Source organism: Coturnix japonica, chromosome 5 (genome assembly GCF_001577835.2).
Source record: "Coturnix japonica isolate 7356 chromosome 5, Coturnix japonica 2.1, whole genome shotgun sequence".
NCBI lineage: Eukaryota > Metazoa > Chordata > Aves > Galliformes > Phasianidae > Coturnix > Coturnix japonica.
The window spans coordinates 1,314,607-1,331,708 of record NC_029520.1 but is presented as its reverse complement, the minus strand read 5'-3'; the positions used below and the strand labels follow the sequence as shown (position 1 = coordinate 1,331,708).

Sequence of the window (17,102 nt, the reverse complement as noted above, 5' to 3'; positions counted from 1 at the left end):
TCCCTCCCAATGCTCCACCTCCACCTGAACCTGTGGGAGAGAGAGAAAAAAAAACACAACACACCTAAATAACTTCAGCTTTATGGGAGGGTACAAAGAGAAAGGAGCAAAATGGAGAGAGAAGGCAAGCCAAGCAACCTGCCAGCCTCAGGGAGCTGCATGCACAGCTCCTTGTAGCTGGAAGAGACATTGGGGTGAGACAGAACCTGCACCCGCTGTTTCTTTTTCTATGAACCTTTGCTGTTGTTTTCCTTTAAACCATACCTATTTATTCCGTTCAAAGGTCATTCAGTGCTCTGCCCCCAGCGCAGCTCCTTCTATCTGCATTCCATCAGAGGGCTGTTGAAAGCAAATTCCCATTGACGATGAGTTAAAGATTAACCCGGCATCAGGACTGCAGGGCTCAGCATTGTGCCCTCCCACCCCTTTAGGGCCACTGCAACGCCCTTAGTGGACAATCCTTCCTATTAGTTGTGCTCTCTAAACCGTTCACCTCCTTTATCCACACTACTGCACTCACTTCAATGTACGGACTGCAAACCCCAGTGTAAACCAGTTGGCTTTGTGGGATGATAAAGGATTGCATGGAACAAATGGCAAGGGCAGGGAGCTGGGGGCTGACTGAGCCTTCCTTGTTCATTAGAGCTATTCCTGTGGGCGGGTGAAAAGCGAGGAGTGGAGGTGATCTTGGTCACAGTGGTAAAGGACAAAACAAGCCAGAGGGCTTGTACAGCTCATTCTGCTTCCCTGCTTTATGCTTTGGTGCTCTGAGAGTGGGATTTTCATCCTTTCTGATTTTGATGCCTTTCTCTACAGTCCTGGGCTTGAGCTCAGAGGCACATCACCCCCAGAGTGTCACCTGCTGTCTGCTGCTTGTCCTGTCTGCAGTGGGACCTTAAGGAGCTGGCTTTGCATCCAGAGCCCCCATCAAAATCCTCTTGATCTGAAGCTGTCACTTTGTGCTATGCTGGAGCCTGAGACCCTGTCCTGCGTCCTGCTGCTGAGGTGAGAGCACGCACTGCTTGGGTAGGAGGGTGGAAATGGCTGCATCGACATGAGCTCGCTAAAAGCTGGTTCTTGATGCATTTAACAGCTTGAAGCTAATTAAGTTTGAGCTACTCAGAGCTGCCAGGTGGCTGCGTTCCAAGGCTATCAGTGAAACCCGGTTCATTTCCAAGTGTCAGAAAGGAGACCATCAATACAGGGTGAGTTGCCTCCTAGGAACAGATGCTTAATCACTGTCACTCTGCTCCTTTTCCACAGCAGGTGGTGGCTTTTTGCTGTGCAATCGGGGGCGAAGACTCTGCAGGTGTGGGACTTGAAGCGAGCCACAAGCAGTGTGGCCTCTTGTGACGTGCAGTGCTAAGAGCAGGTTTTATTATAGGAAGAAGCATCACCCTGTACATTTCTGCACAGGAATATCGCTCTTTACGCAGCAGGAGCTCAGGTGAACCTGACTTTTAATTACAGAACATGAGGGATCAGCCCTAATGAAGTAGTTGATCCTAAGCTGTGCTGCTTGTCTGCATCATTCCAACTTTGTATTGTGGCTGTGTCTCTGCTCACACACTTGCACAGTGGCACCTGCTTAGCTCTCACATTCTATTCAGTGTATCCCCGCAATGCAATACAAGTGGCCACCTGCGGCTGTTTGACAGAGGAGGGGATGAAAGGATGGAGCTTGAGGTTAAACTTCAGAACTGGTTAAAGGATTTAGTTCTCATAAAGGCTCTTAGGTCAGCTTTGAAAATCTGATGGATTTGCCCCAGGGTTTACAAGGACTGTAACAGAGCTGGAAACTGAGCTGCAGTGACCTGAGGGTGTCTGCTCGAGTCTGTACAGTCACTGTGTTTATTGGCCATTTTTTCTTGTAGTTGAGTTAAAGCGGATGCAGGGGCATGGCAGGGCCCTGTGCAAAACTCAAAGCAGAGGAAGAAGGGGGCAAAGTGCAAGGAAGAGTTGGAGAGGGAACCTGGAATGAGGTAGCCACTTTTTCCTGTGATGCCACACAGCACATGAAGGCAATGACTGACATGGGAGCCAGATCACCTCCTGCAGTCCAGTGTCATGATCACCCAGTGATGGCTGGATGCTGCCAAACATGCTGAGCTCTCCGCATGGAGCTGAGGACTGTGGGGGAGCCTGGCTCCATTCTGCCAAAGCCCTTCCCCAGCTGCTGAGTGTGCTGGGAAGACACTGTTCCCATCTCTGCTGCCACTTTCTTCCTCTTTTTGGCTGGACCAGTCATAAGCATCCTGCTCCTGTGAAGCTCATCGCTCCCCAATTCAAGTCTATGCTTGGTGACAGCCAGATCAGGTGATTGTTTCTCTGGCTGTGCTGGCAGACTGAGGAGAGGGGCTCAGGTCCATGTTTCACTTTCTTCCATTAGAGGAGGCTACACCTCAGTGGAGTACTCCATCATGCTGGGGGAGAAAAAAAAAGCAGGCATAAAGGTTTGGACTGTTTGAATTGGGAAGAAATAGGGGTGTGGGAACAATATTCAGAGTGGGAATAGGACCTTTTGCCAATTATAATTCATTGGCCTTGAGACACCTAAAAGCCAGGCACCTGGGCTGGTTAGTGATGCTACAGGCCTGGAGGGAGGTGGGCCCTCATCCACATGTAATGCAGCCCATCTTAAAATGAACATGTAGTGCTACAAGCCCCAGGTAGAAGTGGCTGGACTCAAAACTGAGGTAGAAGCTACATCCCAAAGGGAGATGGAGGATCTGCTCAGAGCCCAGTGTGCCTCTATCACCACCTGAGGTGGTGGTGGGTATTAGCCCTAATGTGGGGTTCTGGTGTGAACTAATCCTACACTCAGTCCTGCATAGTAACCCTTAGCACCTCCTGGAGCATTACCCACCTCAGTTCTTTCCGAAGGTTGTTGTGCTTTTCATGCAGAAGATGATTCTTAACTGACAGAGGCACATCAGGGACATACCAGGCTGCAATCAGTTTGACGCACAGAGCCACATGCTGCAGGATACAGATGGAGTCACCATGGCAGTGGGGAGTTCCCAGGGCCACTTAACATACCAACATCATCCCATTGGCCTCAGCCTCCTCCCTGGCCAACTGCCCTGACACTCACCTCAAATAGGATGAGGAAGGCAAGCCGAGCTGCAAAGACATGCCAGAACTGGACAGTGTAGCTGTAGTCTTCATCATTCCTGTAATCCCGGTACCTGCAGCAGAGCCCTCTCAGTGCCAGCCCCTCTCCTTGACAGGTATTATTCCCTCCACCAGGGTCTGAGAAGAGCTCTGGTGCCTTTACACACCAGGGTAGGATGCCATGGTGAGGGGCTGACAGGGATGCTCCCAAGCACAGATTGCTGTTACCTGCATGCTGTCGTCCCATTCTTGACCAAATCTAAGATCTCTGTGGCCAGATTTGTGTCTGGCTCAAAGTGCTTGATATGAAAGACAGAGAGGCTGTGGTTGATGTAGCCAGTCGAGCAGCTGCGAAGGGAAAAGAGCACATCAGCCCAATGTTGAGGTGAAGCTCCTGCTTTGTGGTCATGCTGAGGGAGCATGCAGGGTCAGAACAGCCACACTCACTCAATAGCAGTGTTGTTTTCTTTCATGCAGGGGCTGTATGTGTACTTGTAGACCTGCACAGGAATGAAGTCTGATGTGATGGCAATCACCAATCCATTCCCGATGACAGCCAGGATGCCGATGGCTTCCAGGACCTGCAGCCAAATTCCTGCAGGAGAGGAGAAGATTGGTGATGCATATCAAAGGATACAAATGCAGCCCCAGTTCAGGAACAGGGTGGCACAGATAGAAGACTGGATCAAGGAAGGAGAGCTCTGAAGTTGTCTGAAAAGTCTGAAATTGCTTCTCCTTCCCCAGTCCACAGCTCTCCAAGTGCTTTGCTATCTCCACAGTCAAGCACGCATCCCAGCAAAGAGATGTTCAAGACCCCTTCAGATTGGAAGGGACTTAACACCAGCACTGTTTGCACAAGCAGCAGTTCTCATGGGCCCCATCTCACCAATGTCATTGGCCTTCCTGGGCACCATGCGCCGGCGCAGCCGCATCATCTTGATGGCATCCAGGCGGATCTCGAAGAGGTTGTTGAAGAATGCCAGCAATGGGGCCAGGGGAAAGGCAGCAACAAAAATGGTGGTGAAGCTGTACTGGATCACTGTGGAGGGGGAAGATGCTGGGTGCTGGTGTGGAGCAACCATGGAGGGGACACCTGCCAAGGGCTCTGCTGTCTGGGTTTGTCCTGTTTTGTGGCTTGTGTCAGAGGGAATTTTCAGGATTGAAAGGGGAGATAAACCTGTCTTGGGAACCTCATACCCCCATAGGAGACACACACCTCTCCCAAGGGCTACCAGAGAGTGGGATCTTTGGGGCATAGTGGTTGAGCTAGCCAAGCAGAGGGAACACCCTGGGGTTACAGCCAGCTCCTTGACACTCTTCGGAGGGGAGAGGAAGGTCCCAGGCAAGGTACCAAAGACAACAAGGGCTCTCTCTTGCTTCAGGAATCATCTCCTTAGTGAGACTGGGCATGGAGCTGAGTCTCAGCACTCTCCCTTGCATCATGCTATCCCCACTCAAGGAGGACACACGGCACTGCACACAGCATCCTGCCTTGCTCACCCTCTCCTCCCGTACGCACCCATCTCCAAGAATTCATCAAACAAGCTGAAGATGTTGACTTCGTTGAGTTGATAGTTGCTGAGCCACTGCTTTTTGCAGGGGTCCTCAACCTCCTCCTCCTCCCCCAACACCAGGTGTTTCTTCTTGGGACGCTTCTGCCTCTTGCGTATTTTGTGGGCTAGCCAGCTGCAATGGGAGGGAGAAATTTGTACTGCTGCCTGCAGAGGATGGCAGGGATGGCAGGAGCAGCCCTGGAGACCTGAGATGGGGAAAGGGAGGCAATATTGGCCTGAAGGCCAGGGTTACTCTCAGTAAGAACTGGGAAGCTGTCCTGCATAGTCATGAACACCGGCAAGCACTCCAAAGACTAGAAGAAGGCTTACGGGACAAGGTACTCCACCACATTGCTGATAGTTTGCTTGAGCATCATGATGATGGCCATCTGGATGAAGAGGTCGGTGATGCAGCCGCTGGGGTGGCACTGCAAAGGGATGAGAGGAGATGGTTCTGAGGGGCTGTCTGGACAAGCTGGGATTTGGTTGTGCCTTGCTGGGCAATGGGGAAAAGCAAGGTAGGGGTTATGGTATGGAGACAGAGGATTTTGTCTCTCACCTCCTCCAGCCTCCACTTGCCAGCAATGCGCACATAGTTTCCTGGGTGGCCATTGATCCTGAGTAGGGAAGCAAGAAGAGATATCTGTTGAGTCTTACCTGTGACTCCTCTCTGGATGAACAACCAGCTGTAGGATGGAGGACACCATCCTCTAGGTATTAGCCTAGACAAAGGGCTTCTCCCATCCACCATGTCCTTGGAGAAAAACCATGGCCCTGCTGAGGTTCCAGATGGCTTACTCCCCATCTGCCAGATGCTCTGGGGAGAAAAGTAGATGGACTGGGGTCTCCTTGGACCCCTATCACCACTCACCTCCCCAGAAAGAAAGCAATGTAGATGAGCGAAGAAAAGTTCGTCAAAAACTGGAAGATGAAGATCTTTATGGTAAAGTTGTTCTCACGCTGGGAGAAGGTCCGTGGTTTCTCTGGAGACAGGAGCAGGGTGTTGATCACACAGAGATGGAACCTTATCCCACTCCCCATGGATCACATGGCAAGAACTGCCTGGTAGATGCTTTGTGGTTGTGGAGGAAGGAAAGAAGCCACAAGACTGGCTGCATTTGAGGACCAAGGGGGAACTGCCCTACAGTCCTTTTCTTTGGTGGAGGTACCACTGGGCAGCTTGGTGCTGTGGGGTCTAAGTGGGGGCAACCCCCAGTTTCCCTTACCCAGATCACAGAGGAAGAGAGCCACACGCCTGTTGATCTGCAGGAGAGAGGTGTAAAACAAGAAGGGGAAATTGATGATGGAAAAGGACAAAACCCACTGCCCACCCCGTGCTGCAGTCTCCACCTTGGTCATGATGACAATGGTAATGTAGTGCAGCACAGCTCCTGTCATCACTGCCACCAAGTTAGCCTGCTCACGGAAGAACTCGGAGTCACTCTGGGTGAAGAGAGCCGTGGCGACCACCCGATAAATGACAAGTGCATGGGCGATGCCAATCAGTACAACAATCTGTGGAGGAGGGCAGTGGAGAGGTGAGAAGCAAGGAGGGGAGGACGTGCTCCATCCTGAATGAGTGCTTCAGAAACTGGCTCTCTTCACCAGAGCTCATCTGGATGTGGCCTCAGGTGCAAGCCAGTGCTTTTCAGTGATGGATTAGATGTTCATAATGCAGACATTTTTACCTCTACTTGTTATCCCCTAAGGAGAAAGGACAATGTCAATGTGTATGGGAAATAGGTAATCACAGCCTGAACCTCTGATTAATCAGCTGAGGAGAGTGTTGGGTCAGCTGTGGGAGCACAGGTGAGAGTGATTTACTTGAATCCACCTCCTATAGACCTCATTTAAGGGCTGACCACCACTAAGGCAGCATCTCTTGGAGATTGCTCCTTGGTGGAGGGTGCCTCAGTGTTTCCCAGCAGACTGAAGGCTTCCATACTGGTAAGTTTTTCCTGTAAATAACTTTTTGGATATTTACTACCATCTTTATGTTATTATCACTGTACACAAGGGTTTGCCTCTTCCTACCCTAAGTTCTTCCTGGCACTTACCATGAGCAGAACCAAGAGGAGCACAATGGTGCTGCGAAAGTAAGAGTGCCGATACCGCCGAGGTTCATGCTGCAAATTGTTGATCAGCTCCATAGCCAGCTCCTCCTGAAGAAGAATAGAAAAGTCTCTCTCTAAATGGTAGTGTGGAATGATCAGAGCCACAGGATGGGGCTGAATGTCCAACAGTATGACAAGTCCTGATTGAGGACATTCTCACCTCATCCTCATCCCATCCGTACAGCTCCCAGTTGGTGACCACTTGGGCTCTTTGCCTCTTCCATAACTCCAGGAACACAGTGGCTGCAGAAGGAAAGGAGATGGCTCTAGATTATTAGAATTCATCCCTCCATTTCTTAGAGCAGGCTGGACTGTCATGTAACCTAACTGAATGGCAAATCAGCCTGCACTTTGCCCATGAAAGACAAGCAGCCACCTCTGTCTCTGCAACCAGAATGCACCTGCACCCCAGCATGACTAAACCTCTGCAAATCCATTTACAGCCAGCTCTTCTTTTAATCTGGATTGGCCTTCCTAAGCTTGCTCTTGTGTATATCAACCCATAGTGATAGGCAAGTTTATGTCTGCAGCTGGCTCAAGCTCAGATCTGAGACCTTGTTGATGCGACATCCAGCTCAGGATTGGCTGTTGGGTGCTCTGGAGAAGGTTGTAGTGGGTGAAGGATGAAAGCTCTCAAGCAAGGAGTGTTTAAAAAGCAGAAGAAAATTGCTGGGGTAATTTTTATCCCTTGTGTTGTCTGCAGGGGGAGCTGCTGTCCCTGAAAGTAAAGGAGCTAAGGACTAAAAAGCCCCTGAATGATGTGAATGATGAACCAAAGCTATGCTTCCAGCTGCTCTTCCCATAAACCATAATGGCAGGCTCTGTGTACTTGGCACTGAGACACTGACACCTACCCCAGATTGCCATGAACATGGCAAACACAACTGTTCCCTCGTTGTCAATCATGTGAGTGACCTGGAGAAGATCAGGGAAGAATGTGATGGGGTCAGCAGGCATTTAGTCATCTTCTTGTGGTGGAGGTCTTCAGCATGTTGTAGCCAACATGCAGGGGTGGCTTTTCTTTCCAGTGGTGTGGGAACAGCTTGAGCTGGGAGTGTTTCTCCATCCTTTATCTTGAGCCTGTCTTGGGAAGGGGGATACCTACCCTGGCATACGTGCAGGTGTCAGAGAGCAGCCAGAATGGGCACTTCTGGTCACAGAGCGGGCACATGATGGTGTCGTTGGCTTCACAGATCTCCTTGCTAGAGTGAAAGGGGTGGAGGGAAGCAACAGCAAGTAGCATGCAGAGCAAAGGCTCATGAATGGGGTGTGCATTTGGCTTTCTCCACTTCCTTACCTCACCTGGCTGGAATTGAAAACAGTAATCCCAGCCACAAAGACCACCAGTCCAACTGCTGCAGCAAATCCCAGCAAGTAGGTGTACCAGCCGAGCCAGGCAAAGTAGAGGGCCACCTTCTCACCAAAATAGCATCTGGAAGAAAAGGTGAAACTTACTTTGGGGATCTTTCACCCCCAAAAGAGATACCAGCAGTTCTATCTGCATGTCTGGGGGTTGCATTGGGATCACAAGAGGCAGTCCAAATTCTTGAGCTTCAAGAGGCAGTCTATTTCCCTTCAACACTTTCATTTCATTCTTATGACAGCATTATTTCAGTTCAGTGTGGGGAAGGGCTGGATACGTGGGTAAGAAATGACAGTGATGGACCTGATGCCCCTTCTATATTCCAAGGAATTAACATCCTACCTGCAGTCAGAAGTGCTGCTGTGCTCCCCAGCCTATGTAAGAAAACAATTTTTACTCAGCCCCTTAATCTTTTTGAGACAGCAACAGGTCATGTCGACCTTAGAAAGGTGTTCTGTGGAGGCATCAAAGCTCCCTACTGCTCCTGCTGGACTTTTCAACTGTAAGAAACATTTAACAGTAGAAAATGCATCTCAGCATTTTATCTCCCTGGAAGAGCTCACTGAAAAGCTCTTAAAGCAGCATATTATTTCTGCCTTTCTTCTCCTGGCCATGGAGAGTTAGTTTTTCTCCCTCTTTAAAAGAGATGTGCTCTTCCCTGTGTGTTAATGTGCTTATATAGGCCCCTTGTTGCCTTTAATGTCCCAAACTCAGCCTCAGGCTGAACGTGTTCACTGGTGCTCTGTTCTCATCTAGCCTTCCTTTTGAATGTGGGAGCTGGTGGTTGGAAATGAAAGAGGCTAATTAAAAACCGTGCAAATGCGGGGGTTGTTTCTTTCTGCAAAATTAGCAGATGGAGTGTGGTGCCATGGGATACCCTTTAGGCTAAGAACTTTGCAAGCTGCAGAAGAGGCCCAATACATGTGAAAAGGGTGAGGTACAAACTAATGATTGAAAATTAAAAACTATAAAGAAAATCACAACACAGGAATGTGTGAAGGGTTTCAGGTGGGGTCTCTTGGCTAGATGAATCTGCTGTGACTCTTCTGCCTGTTACCTGATCTTCTCAATTGGCTGCTGGCAAAATATATCTCTCCAGCGGGCCCATTTCTCCTTCAGGAATTCCCTTACCTCTTCTTTCTGGAGAAAAGAGAAATCACTAAGACACACAGGAATATTAGGGCAGCCTTAACACCCAGCCCTGCTGCCAAACTGCCATTAGGAGCCCTTCATCCGGGTACATTTTGATACAGCCCCATTCACCCTGAGCTCTCTCCCACTTCGTCTGGCTCCTCTGCTTCTCATGGCTTTTCCTCCCAGGCTCCCATGTGCTTGGCCTCACCTCATGCAGTGGAAATGCTGCCTCAAAGACATTCTTCTTCATCAGGTCACGCAGCTTCTCTGGTAGCAGGTGGAACGGGAAAGATTAGTAAGACAAAGAATTTCTCTCTCACATGCTTTCTGACAGGCAAAATCACCCCGAAGCTTTTTGGGGAGGCAGAAAGAAATGCCTGGGAGAGACTGAGCTACTCAGAAGGGATCAGCACTAATCCCTGTCGTGCTGCTCAGCCAGGCTGCTGCAGGCTGCACTGGGGCTGAGTAAGCCAGGTAGGCAGGTCCCTAGAGACAGCAGGAGAACCAGCACCCTTTCTACATCCCCTGCTAATCCCAGAGTGCTGGAGAAGGACAAGCATTTTTGGGGACACAGAAGAATGGCACTGGGCTTGGTGAGAGGGCTGCTGGTTCCTGCAGTCCAAATTTCCCAGCCTTGGGGACGGAGAAGCAAAATTCACCTTCCAGAGCTGCATCCTGGCTCTCTCCTCTTTTCAGGGGTGGGATGCCTAACACAGGGCAGGAGCTGTGCTACCAGTACAGACTGCACATCGCCTTGGAGATAAAGGGGATGGATGTTTAGGCCTGCTGGCCCCACTCCCTTACCAAGGTCGGGTGTCACTGTGTTATGCAAGATGAAGTTCACGATCCGTATCCTGAACAAGGAGAAACTGGGGTTAGAAGCAGCTCTGCGGATACAATCTAATGTTGTAGCCCTGGAGAGCTGGGCACCAAAATCCAGAGAAGGAAGTGGGAAAGAAATGGGGAGCTGGCTGCCTTGCACCAATAGTGGAAGGTGGTTTTCTGCGGAGAAGGAAAACCCTGGCACAATTGTGAACTGAGACAGAAAATGGGTACTGGTGTGGAGGTAAGCGACTGCGAGGTCTAGAAGCCAGTAGCCCAGCTCAGCACCTACCTGGTGGTCACTGGTATGTCCCGCTGGGCATTGAGATCTTGCAGCCTGCTGTCAGGGTTCCTCAAGAGCCACTGGTATTTCCGGAAGAAGTGTTTTGGGGCACGGACACCATAAAATAGCTTCCTGTCCTCAATTTTCTAGTGGGTAGAAAAGAAAGGCTAGTAGAACAATGTGGTCAGAGAAAGAGTTCTCTCAACAGCCCAAACTAGTCTATGATCCGAGGTTACCAAGTGACTGCTGCCTCTTACCTTGATGATGAACCCCTTCTTGCTCAGCTCATCCAGGAACTTCTTCCTCTTGATCTCTTTCTCACTGCCCGTTTGATGGATGTCACTCACAAGGACAAAATCCCACTTCTCTTCATCCTGCCCATGGAGAATACCAGGGAATTAATGGTGTTGACAAGCAGAGAGCTCTCTCTTAGCTCTCAAAGGTTTGAACCTTCATCATGCCTGTGTAGAGGGGTTCTGGGGACTGAGAGTGAAGGTGAGGATGGGGAAACTGAAGCAGCTGCTGCCCTAACAGCTCCCCCTCAAAAAAATTCCACATTTTTGAGCTCTGAACTCCCTCTGGGTACAGCCAGAGCAAAGCTTACCATGAGGGCAAATGGGTCTGAGTCTTCGAAAGGAAAACTTCTCCAGGGAGTCAACAGAATTTCCTCCTGTGGAAGAGAAAAGCAGCAAAGAGTTCAGTGAGCTCCTTGGGAGATTTCATACCAGGAAACAGAGCAAACTTCTCTCTATGAATATCTGATTTATATTGTGATACTTGCAGTACATCAAAAGAGACAGAGCCCGTGTAAGTAAAATTGCACTATAACCCAAGATCAAGGTCTTCCTGGCCCAGTTTTCCTTTCCCAGGTGCCACAAGTGGATGCCAGAGGAGGAGAGTAAGAGCAGGCATGTCAGAAACCTTTCCCAATACACTTCCAGCCTAATTATGCACCCAAGTGTTGCTGTTCTGAGGTTGAAAGAAACAAACAGGGTGATGCTGTGGCAGTAGTTGCTCTCTGCCAAGGATGATTTTCCAGCCCAGGGTGCTCCTCTATAGAGGGATGCTGTAGGAGTACCCTTGGGTGGCCTGGTCCTGGTGGTGGGTGCCTGAAACTGGAGCACATCAACTTTGAAACCACTTTGTCCCTATCCTCTCTTCTTGGCTTCCCTGATGTGATCTCACCCTGCTCCTACAGCCACAGTTGCTGCTTCGGCAACAGGAGGTTAATCCTAGCAGTCTTCAGTGGGTTGGCAAAAGCGTGCTGGGCTTCATATCTCAGTGAGTGCAATGAGCTTAATAAAGATCTGCTCTGATTTTTTTTTAATTGTTTTGCAGTTCTTTGGTGTGACTCACACTGCGGGCCCCACAAACAGTTATTCTGCTGTTCCCAGAGGCATGGTGTTGCAGAAGGAGCTGCCAGGAGATGGGGATATCATCAGCCAGCATTGCCACCAAAGGCTTTGTGACTGTAATAACAGTGGCCAGACAGACAAGTTCATCCAGCTGTAATCTCAGGAGTGGAGAGGTGGTGGTGCAACCAAGTCCTGTAAAGCCAGGATCTCAAGCTTTCACTGAGGAATTGAGGCCATGGGAGCAGGTGAGACTGGGATGAGGAAAGGGCTGAAATACCCTGTGAAATCCTTTCTTGCATGGAGCTGGGGCCTTGTCTTCACTCAAAGCAGAAAAGCAGTGGGGAGACTGAGACAAAGCAAGATTTGAGAAGACAAGCATGCTTTTGAGTGGGAGAAATGGGTTTGGACACAGGTCAATCTTCCCCGCTGGGTAAGCACCTGGATCATAGAACTGTAAAATCACAGAATCTTTATAGTTGGAAAAGGCCTCTGAAATTACTGAGTCCAACTGCTGGCCCACCCATACCATGTCCCTAAGTACTACATCTCCATGTTTCTTGAACACCTCTGCAGATGGTGATTCTACCATCTCCCTGGGCAGCCTGTGCCAATGCATTACTCCTCTCTCTGAGTAGAAATTGTTCTTAATATTCAATCTGAACCTCCCCTGGCATAACTTAAGATCATTCCACATAGCACAGCAGCTTTTCCCGTCCCTGTCACAGAGGCCTCTTTGTGCACAAGAGTCCCAAAAGGCTCTGCCCCAGCTGCTGCTGCTCTGTTGCTGGCACAGATGTAGCCTGGCAGCATCTCTCTGTAGCTTGCCTTGTCTTGTCCCTGCCTGGCTGGTTTGACAGTTTGACTTCATGATCCTAGAGGATTTTTCCTACCTTAATGATTCTCAGTGTCATTCTGCACAGACTGTATGTAGCATCTGCCAGCCTTTCAACTTCACCACTGATCTCTACAATGTGGTGGTGGAAACCCTTTTCTGGCTGGTTTAACGGTGCTCCTGGATACACCTCTATATGGCTGTTCCCCTGGTGCTAACACCCACATCTGTTCTGCCTGTTCTCAGCACTGGACCTACAAAGCTTCACTGCAGCATCCTTTCTCTATCAGCTCTAATGCTGTAATGAGGCTGGTCTCTTGGACCCGATGCTTCCAGATCCTGCCTCTGCTACTGCATGCACCTACTCTGCAGGAGCCCAGCCCTTGTATGAGATAGATGGGGCTTGTGTGAAGGGGCAGCTGTAGAAGGCAGGTAATTGGGACCGCTGGGACTCTCACACCTATGTTGGCCTTTTTTTTTACCCAAGGGACTGGTAACACTACCTGATGATGGCTGCTTTGCTCTGGCAGCACAAGGCAGTCCCATGTGCAGCCAAGGCTCTAAAGTAGTTGTATAAACCATTGACTCTAATCCTTACTATCAAAGAGGATGTTGCCCATCTAGCCTTTTTCTTGTCCAGTGTTTGGTGCAGGGTTGGAGGTGTACTGTGCCAAACTGCTCGAGAAGCAACCTGCACAATGAATGGTGTTTTAATATCAAGGAGGGTTTGTGTGCTCAAAGTTTCTCTCTTGCTATATCAGTGGGTCCTTGTCCCTTTGTATCCTTATGCTCTGTGCAAGAACTTTGCTCGATCCTTTAGGGGTACCCTTCAGTTGGGAGTGTGGTCACAGTGCCAGTGACTGAAGCAAAGGATCTGAATGGGATCCAGCACCCCTGTTTTCCTTCCCCACCATAGATAGGTGAGAGGTTGCGTGGTTCCTATCACACACATGACAATGACCAAACTGATAGCTTATCTTGGGGATGGTTCTTACCAGTGCTTCCTGTGCCCTCCTCCCTTGCCCTAGAGCGCTTCTACCTTGCCTCATATTTTCCTAAGAAATTTGACAGTCTTTAATTGAACAGATAGCATACCTGTGCTGTTACTAGCTGTCCCAGTCATAGAGTTTGCCTGGCTTTCTGAATAACAGAAACTGTGCCTTTGCTTTCAGGTTAAAGGAGAAGGGGAATTGGAACGAGATGATCTTTGATGTCCCTTCCAACTCAAGCCATTCTATGATTCTGTGATTCCGTGAAAGTTTTCCTGAAACCAAACCAACCACCCTTCTTTGATCTGCCCACTGATAGCTCTGAACTGTGGCACAAACATGCAAAGCCCCACTGCCCTGAACCCACCGTGCCTTTGGGGAGCTGGCTGCTCAGCTCTGCCTCGTGCTGCAGGTGCTATGGGATACTGCAGACCAAGCATGACGCGCTGCTTTCCCCATCACACCTTCATGGTGAGAATGAAAGCATTTGCTGGAAAGAGAAACTGAAGCTATGTGGTACGTTTTGAGTACCCTAGGGCTGAAAGCATTTGAGTGGTAGAGCTCAGAGCTTAAGTTGCGCCAAATTTCCAAGATACAGGTGGCTCCAAGGTGCTGAAAAATAAGCTGTTGGCAACTGCTGGCCATTTTTTGTTTCCTACCTGCATTGTGAATTGGAATCTTTCTCTTCCTCTGCTCTCCTTTTTTCTCTGATCTGTCTGACAGGTTGAGGACAAGCTGAGAGGCTCCCAAAGGTTCAGGGTTTCGTTGCAGTGTTGTTACTCTGCCTGAGGTTGCATGTGAATGGAGCGTTGCCTTTGACTTCCGTGTGGGCCTCCCTCCTGCCCTGGGAGGGAGCTGCCTCTGCCTAGCAATGGGCAGATAGCGAGGAGGAGGAGGTGAGGAAGTTGCCCTTCACCCTTGCTCAAAGGAGTGGCAAGCCCAGTACCGCCCAGCAGCGTAGGCAGGGAGTCCTGTGGTGTCTGCCTTCACAGCTCCTCTTGCCAACAAAGGGGAAACAATGAGACCACTCCATCCTCATCCTCTGTGCCATCCTCATCCTCTGCCCAAGCCTCTTGCTGTGTCCTGTGAATGCTCCCAAATGGGGCTGAAAGGAGGAGGGAAGGATCAGCACAAGTTCTAAAAAGCATTACACTATTTCTTACAAAAGGTTATGGGGGGACACTAAACCTAAAATTATCTTCTTCATTCTTGGAGTTGAACCTTGAGGTCCATGGGACAGATGGGGTGAGAGCAGCACCAGCTTTGAGAAGAGTCAGGGAGGAGCTTTTGAGCAGCCTAGCAGGGAAAAGAGGCAAAGCACTAGTTTTCAGGTAAGCAAGAAGCATCTCCGCTGTGGTTTCTCCACTTGAATACAGCCTTCTTCCTCCCTACTCTGGCTGGTGACACACTGTGCTCTTCTCCACTTCCATTTCCCTATCTGGTCTTCAGAAAGCACAGGGAAAAATTGGCTTCCTGGAAGAGCCAATACATCTTTTTTTTGTTGCATCTCACTGGGAGCTGGTGCTTCTTTCTTCCATATGTAATAGCACTGTTGTGTGAAGGCATTAAGATCACGTGCTAAAGGCTACAGGAACTTCTCTAAGTATTTTACAGCCCTTAAGGACAAGTATTCCCTCCCCCATGGATGAGGAGGGGAGCATCTAAGTGTGCCCTGAATGTTCCCCTAGCCACGTAGGACTCCTGTCTCCCTGCTCCTTAACATCACTTCTATTAGATGGGATTAACATCAGCATGAGTGCTTGAGCCTCTGCTTTCCTGATCGCATTTATATTGAGATGCTCACTGGAAATTATAACCAAATAACTGAGAGCTGCTTTTCTATGATCACAAAGGCTCATTTCATCCAGACCTCAGGCATGGAGCAGCTTTAACTCTCTTCTTACAAAAAGGGCCAGACAAAAGGTTATGTATAAGCCTTGTCTGATAGCTCTCCCTATATCTGTTTAGTTGTTGTTTAGTTTCTGGGCTAAGAGCTGGGGGTTTTCCTCTGCTCTCTGGATGCATCAATGTGGGTAGCTCTTAAATAAAATGAGTCCTGGGGGGGATCTGGTGCATTCTGTTAGGCTGTTAGGGAATGCAGCAGGCATTGCTTTCCCCCGGCAATGTTGCTGTGTAGCTTTGCCAAGCGCCTTAAACACACTATGAATCAGACCTCCAATTATTATCTTTTTGAAAAGATCCACTTTCTGCACTTCTAGCATGTTTAAAACCAAGGGCAAAGCGAGGGAAGGAGCGGGCAGACCTTTACCCTCCTAGAAGTGATCCATAGGGCTGGCCAGGAGGGGCAAAGCACCTCAATCACCAGCTGCTCTCCACGGGTGTGGGAGAACACGTGTGTGTTTACACGAGGAGAGAGTAAACTCTTGTCAGATAGGATTGATTGCGCTTTCCACATCTCCCGACAGGATATCAAAGACCTTTGCAACTTGAGAACTGCTGGGTAGAAAGGAAATAGGGTTAGGTGTAGGTGGGACATGTGTCTCTACCTGCACATCTGTTTTGCTCTCCTGCAGCTCTGCCAAATAGGAGTGGGAGGACTTTGCACTGCAGATAGGGACACAGGCAACAGCTGCTTCCAGCAACAGTCTCTTCAACCTCTTGGTTCACGATGACCTGCTTAAAACAAGAGGTGTTGTGGATCTGGGGGGATTTTTGGGGGGTTTTTGGGGTTTACCAGTAAACCGTGTTTCCCTGAAGCTCCTCAGTGCCACTGATGGGAAGCGGCCATTCTTCACCCTACACAGCTATTCTCGTACAGCAGAGGTGGTAGCTGGTTGTTCAGCTTCATGCCACAGCCCACAACCTTCAATTACAAACTTTTGCGGCCCTGTTTGTGCCTGACCAGCTGCTGCCATCGTGCGGCCTTCATAGGCAGCCACCCTCCCTCAGGTTAAACGGTGTTTAAATAGCTGCTTGTGTGACGGCTCTGCAGCGCATCCTGCCGGCCATTGTTGCTATTTAAGTCCTCCAAGTGATCTCCTTTAAACTTTAATCATTTCCTTCCCACAGCGCCCGCTCCTCCTCCTCACGGCGGCGCGGTCACCCCGGCAACACCAGACGCCCGCCCTCCCTTCCCGCCTTCCCCGGGGCTCCCTCCGCGCCTGCGCAGTGCCATCCTCGCCTTGGGCCGCCTCGCCCACCGCTGTGCTCGGCGGGCGCGGGGCTGTTGGGCGGCCGCCATGAGGCGAGCGGAGCGCCGGGCCCCCGCCGGGCCGCTGGGTAAAGCCGCCCTGGAGGAGCAGCACCAGCAGCCCAACGGCGGCTCTCCTCCGCCCGGCCACGAGAAGGACGGCCCCGCTCTCGCCCTCCGCCGCAGCACTGAGTCTGAGGTGTACGATGACGGCACCAACACGTTCTTCTGGTGAGTGCCCATGGCCGAATGCACCCTACGTGGCCCTCAGACCTTCACCCCGCCTGGCTGCCTCCCTCCTCCTCCTTCATCTCGGTCCTTTCCATCCCCGTTGTTCCCTATAATCTGTAACGTGAGCTGGCAGCGAAGCCCCTTTGCTTGCAACACGAGCT

The 17,102-nt window shown here is 50.1% G+C and overlaps 2 protein-coding genes across 2 annotated transcripts in view; one reads left to right on the top strand and one right to left on the bottom strand.

Moving 5' to 3' along the window:
* Window positions 1-1,828: 1,828 nt before the first annotated feature.
* On the bottom strand, window positions 1,829-16,156 carry ANO9 (anoctamin 9). The gene is made up of 25 exons (XM_032445163.1): window positions 16,067-16,156; window positions 14,219-14,664; window positions 10,988-11,053; window positions 10,641-10,757; window positions 10,393-10,529; window positions 10,083-10,132; window positions 9,487-9,545; window positions 9,202-9,284; window positions 8,079-8,213; window positions 7,887-7,983; window positions 7,636-7,696; window positions 6,942-7,024; window positions 6,725-6,829; window positions 6,018-6,182; window positions 5,894-5,930; window positions 5,539-5,650; window positions 5,227-5,284; window positions 4,998-5,095; window positions 4,634-4,800; window positions 4,001-4,153; window positions 3,562-3,709; window positions 3,343-3,462; window positions 3,095-3,188; window positions 2,867-2,979; window positions 1,829-2,423 (listed from the first exon to the last, which is right to left on the bottom strand). The coding sequence occupies exons 2-25, from the start codon at window positions 14,222-14,224 to the stop codon at window positions 2,396-2,398; spliced, it is 2,292 nt and encodes a 763-aa protein (XP_032301054.1). The 5' UTR covers window positions 14,225-14,664; window positions 16,067-16,156; the 3' UTR covers window positions 1,829-2,395.
* Window positions 16,157-16,673: 517 nt separating this feature from the next.
* The window catches only part of PTDSS2 (phosphatidylserine synthase 2), a 28,432-nt gene continuing 28,003 nt past the window's right edge, over window positions 16,674-17,102 (top strand). The window contains exon 1 of the mRNA XM_015863335.2: window positions 16,674-16,941. Coding sequence (XP_015718821.1) covers window positions 16,760-16,941 — 182 coding nt within the window. The 5' untranslated portion in view covers window positions 16,674-16,759. The remainder of the gene's footprint in view (window positions 16,942-17,102) is intronic.

Coding starts and splice junctions, on each gene's coding strand:
- ANO9 (XM_032445163.1), bottom strand. Junction 5,931..6,017: donor CCATTGTCATCATGACCAAG/GTGGAGACTGCA, acceptor TCTCTCCTGCAG/ATCAACAGGCGTGTGGCTCT. Junction 2,424..2,866: donor AACCTTCGGAAAGAACTGAG/GTGGGTAATGCT, acceptor TTTCTCCCCCAG/CATGATGGAGTACTCCACTG.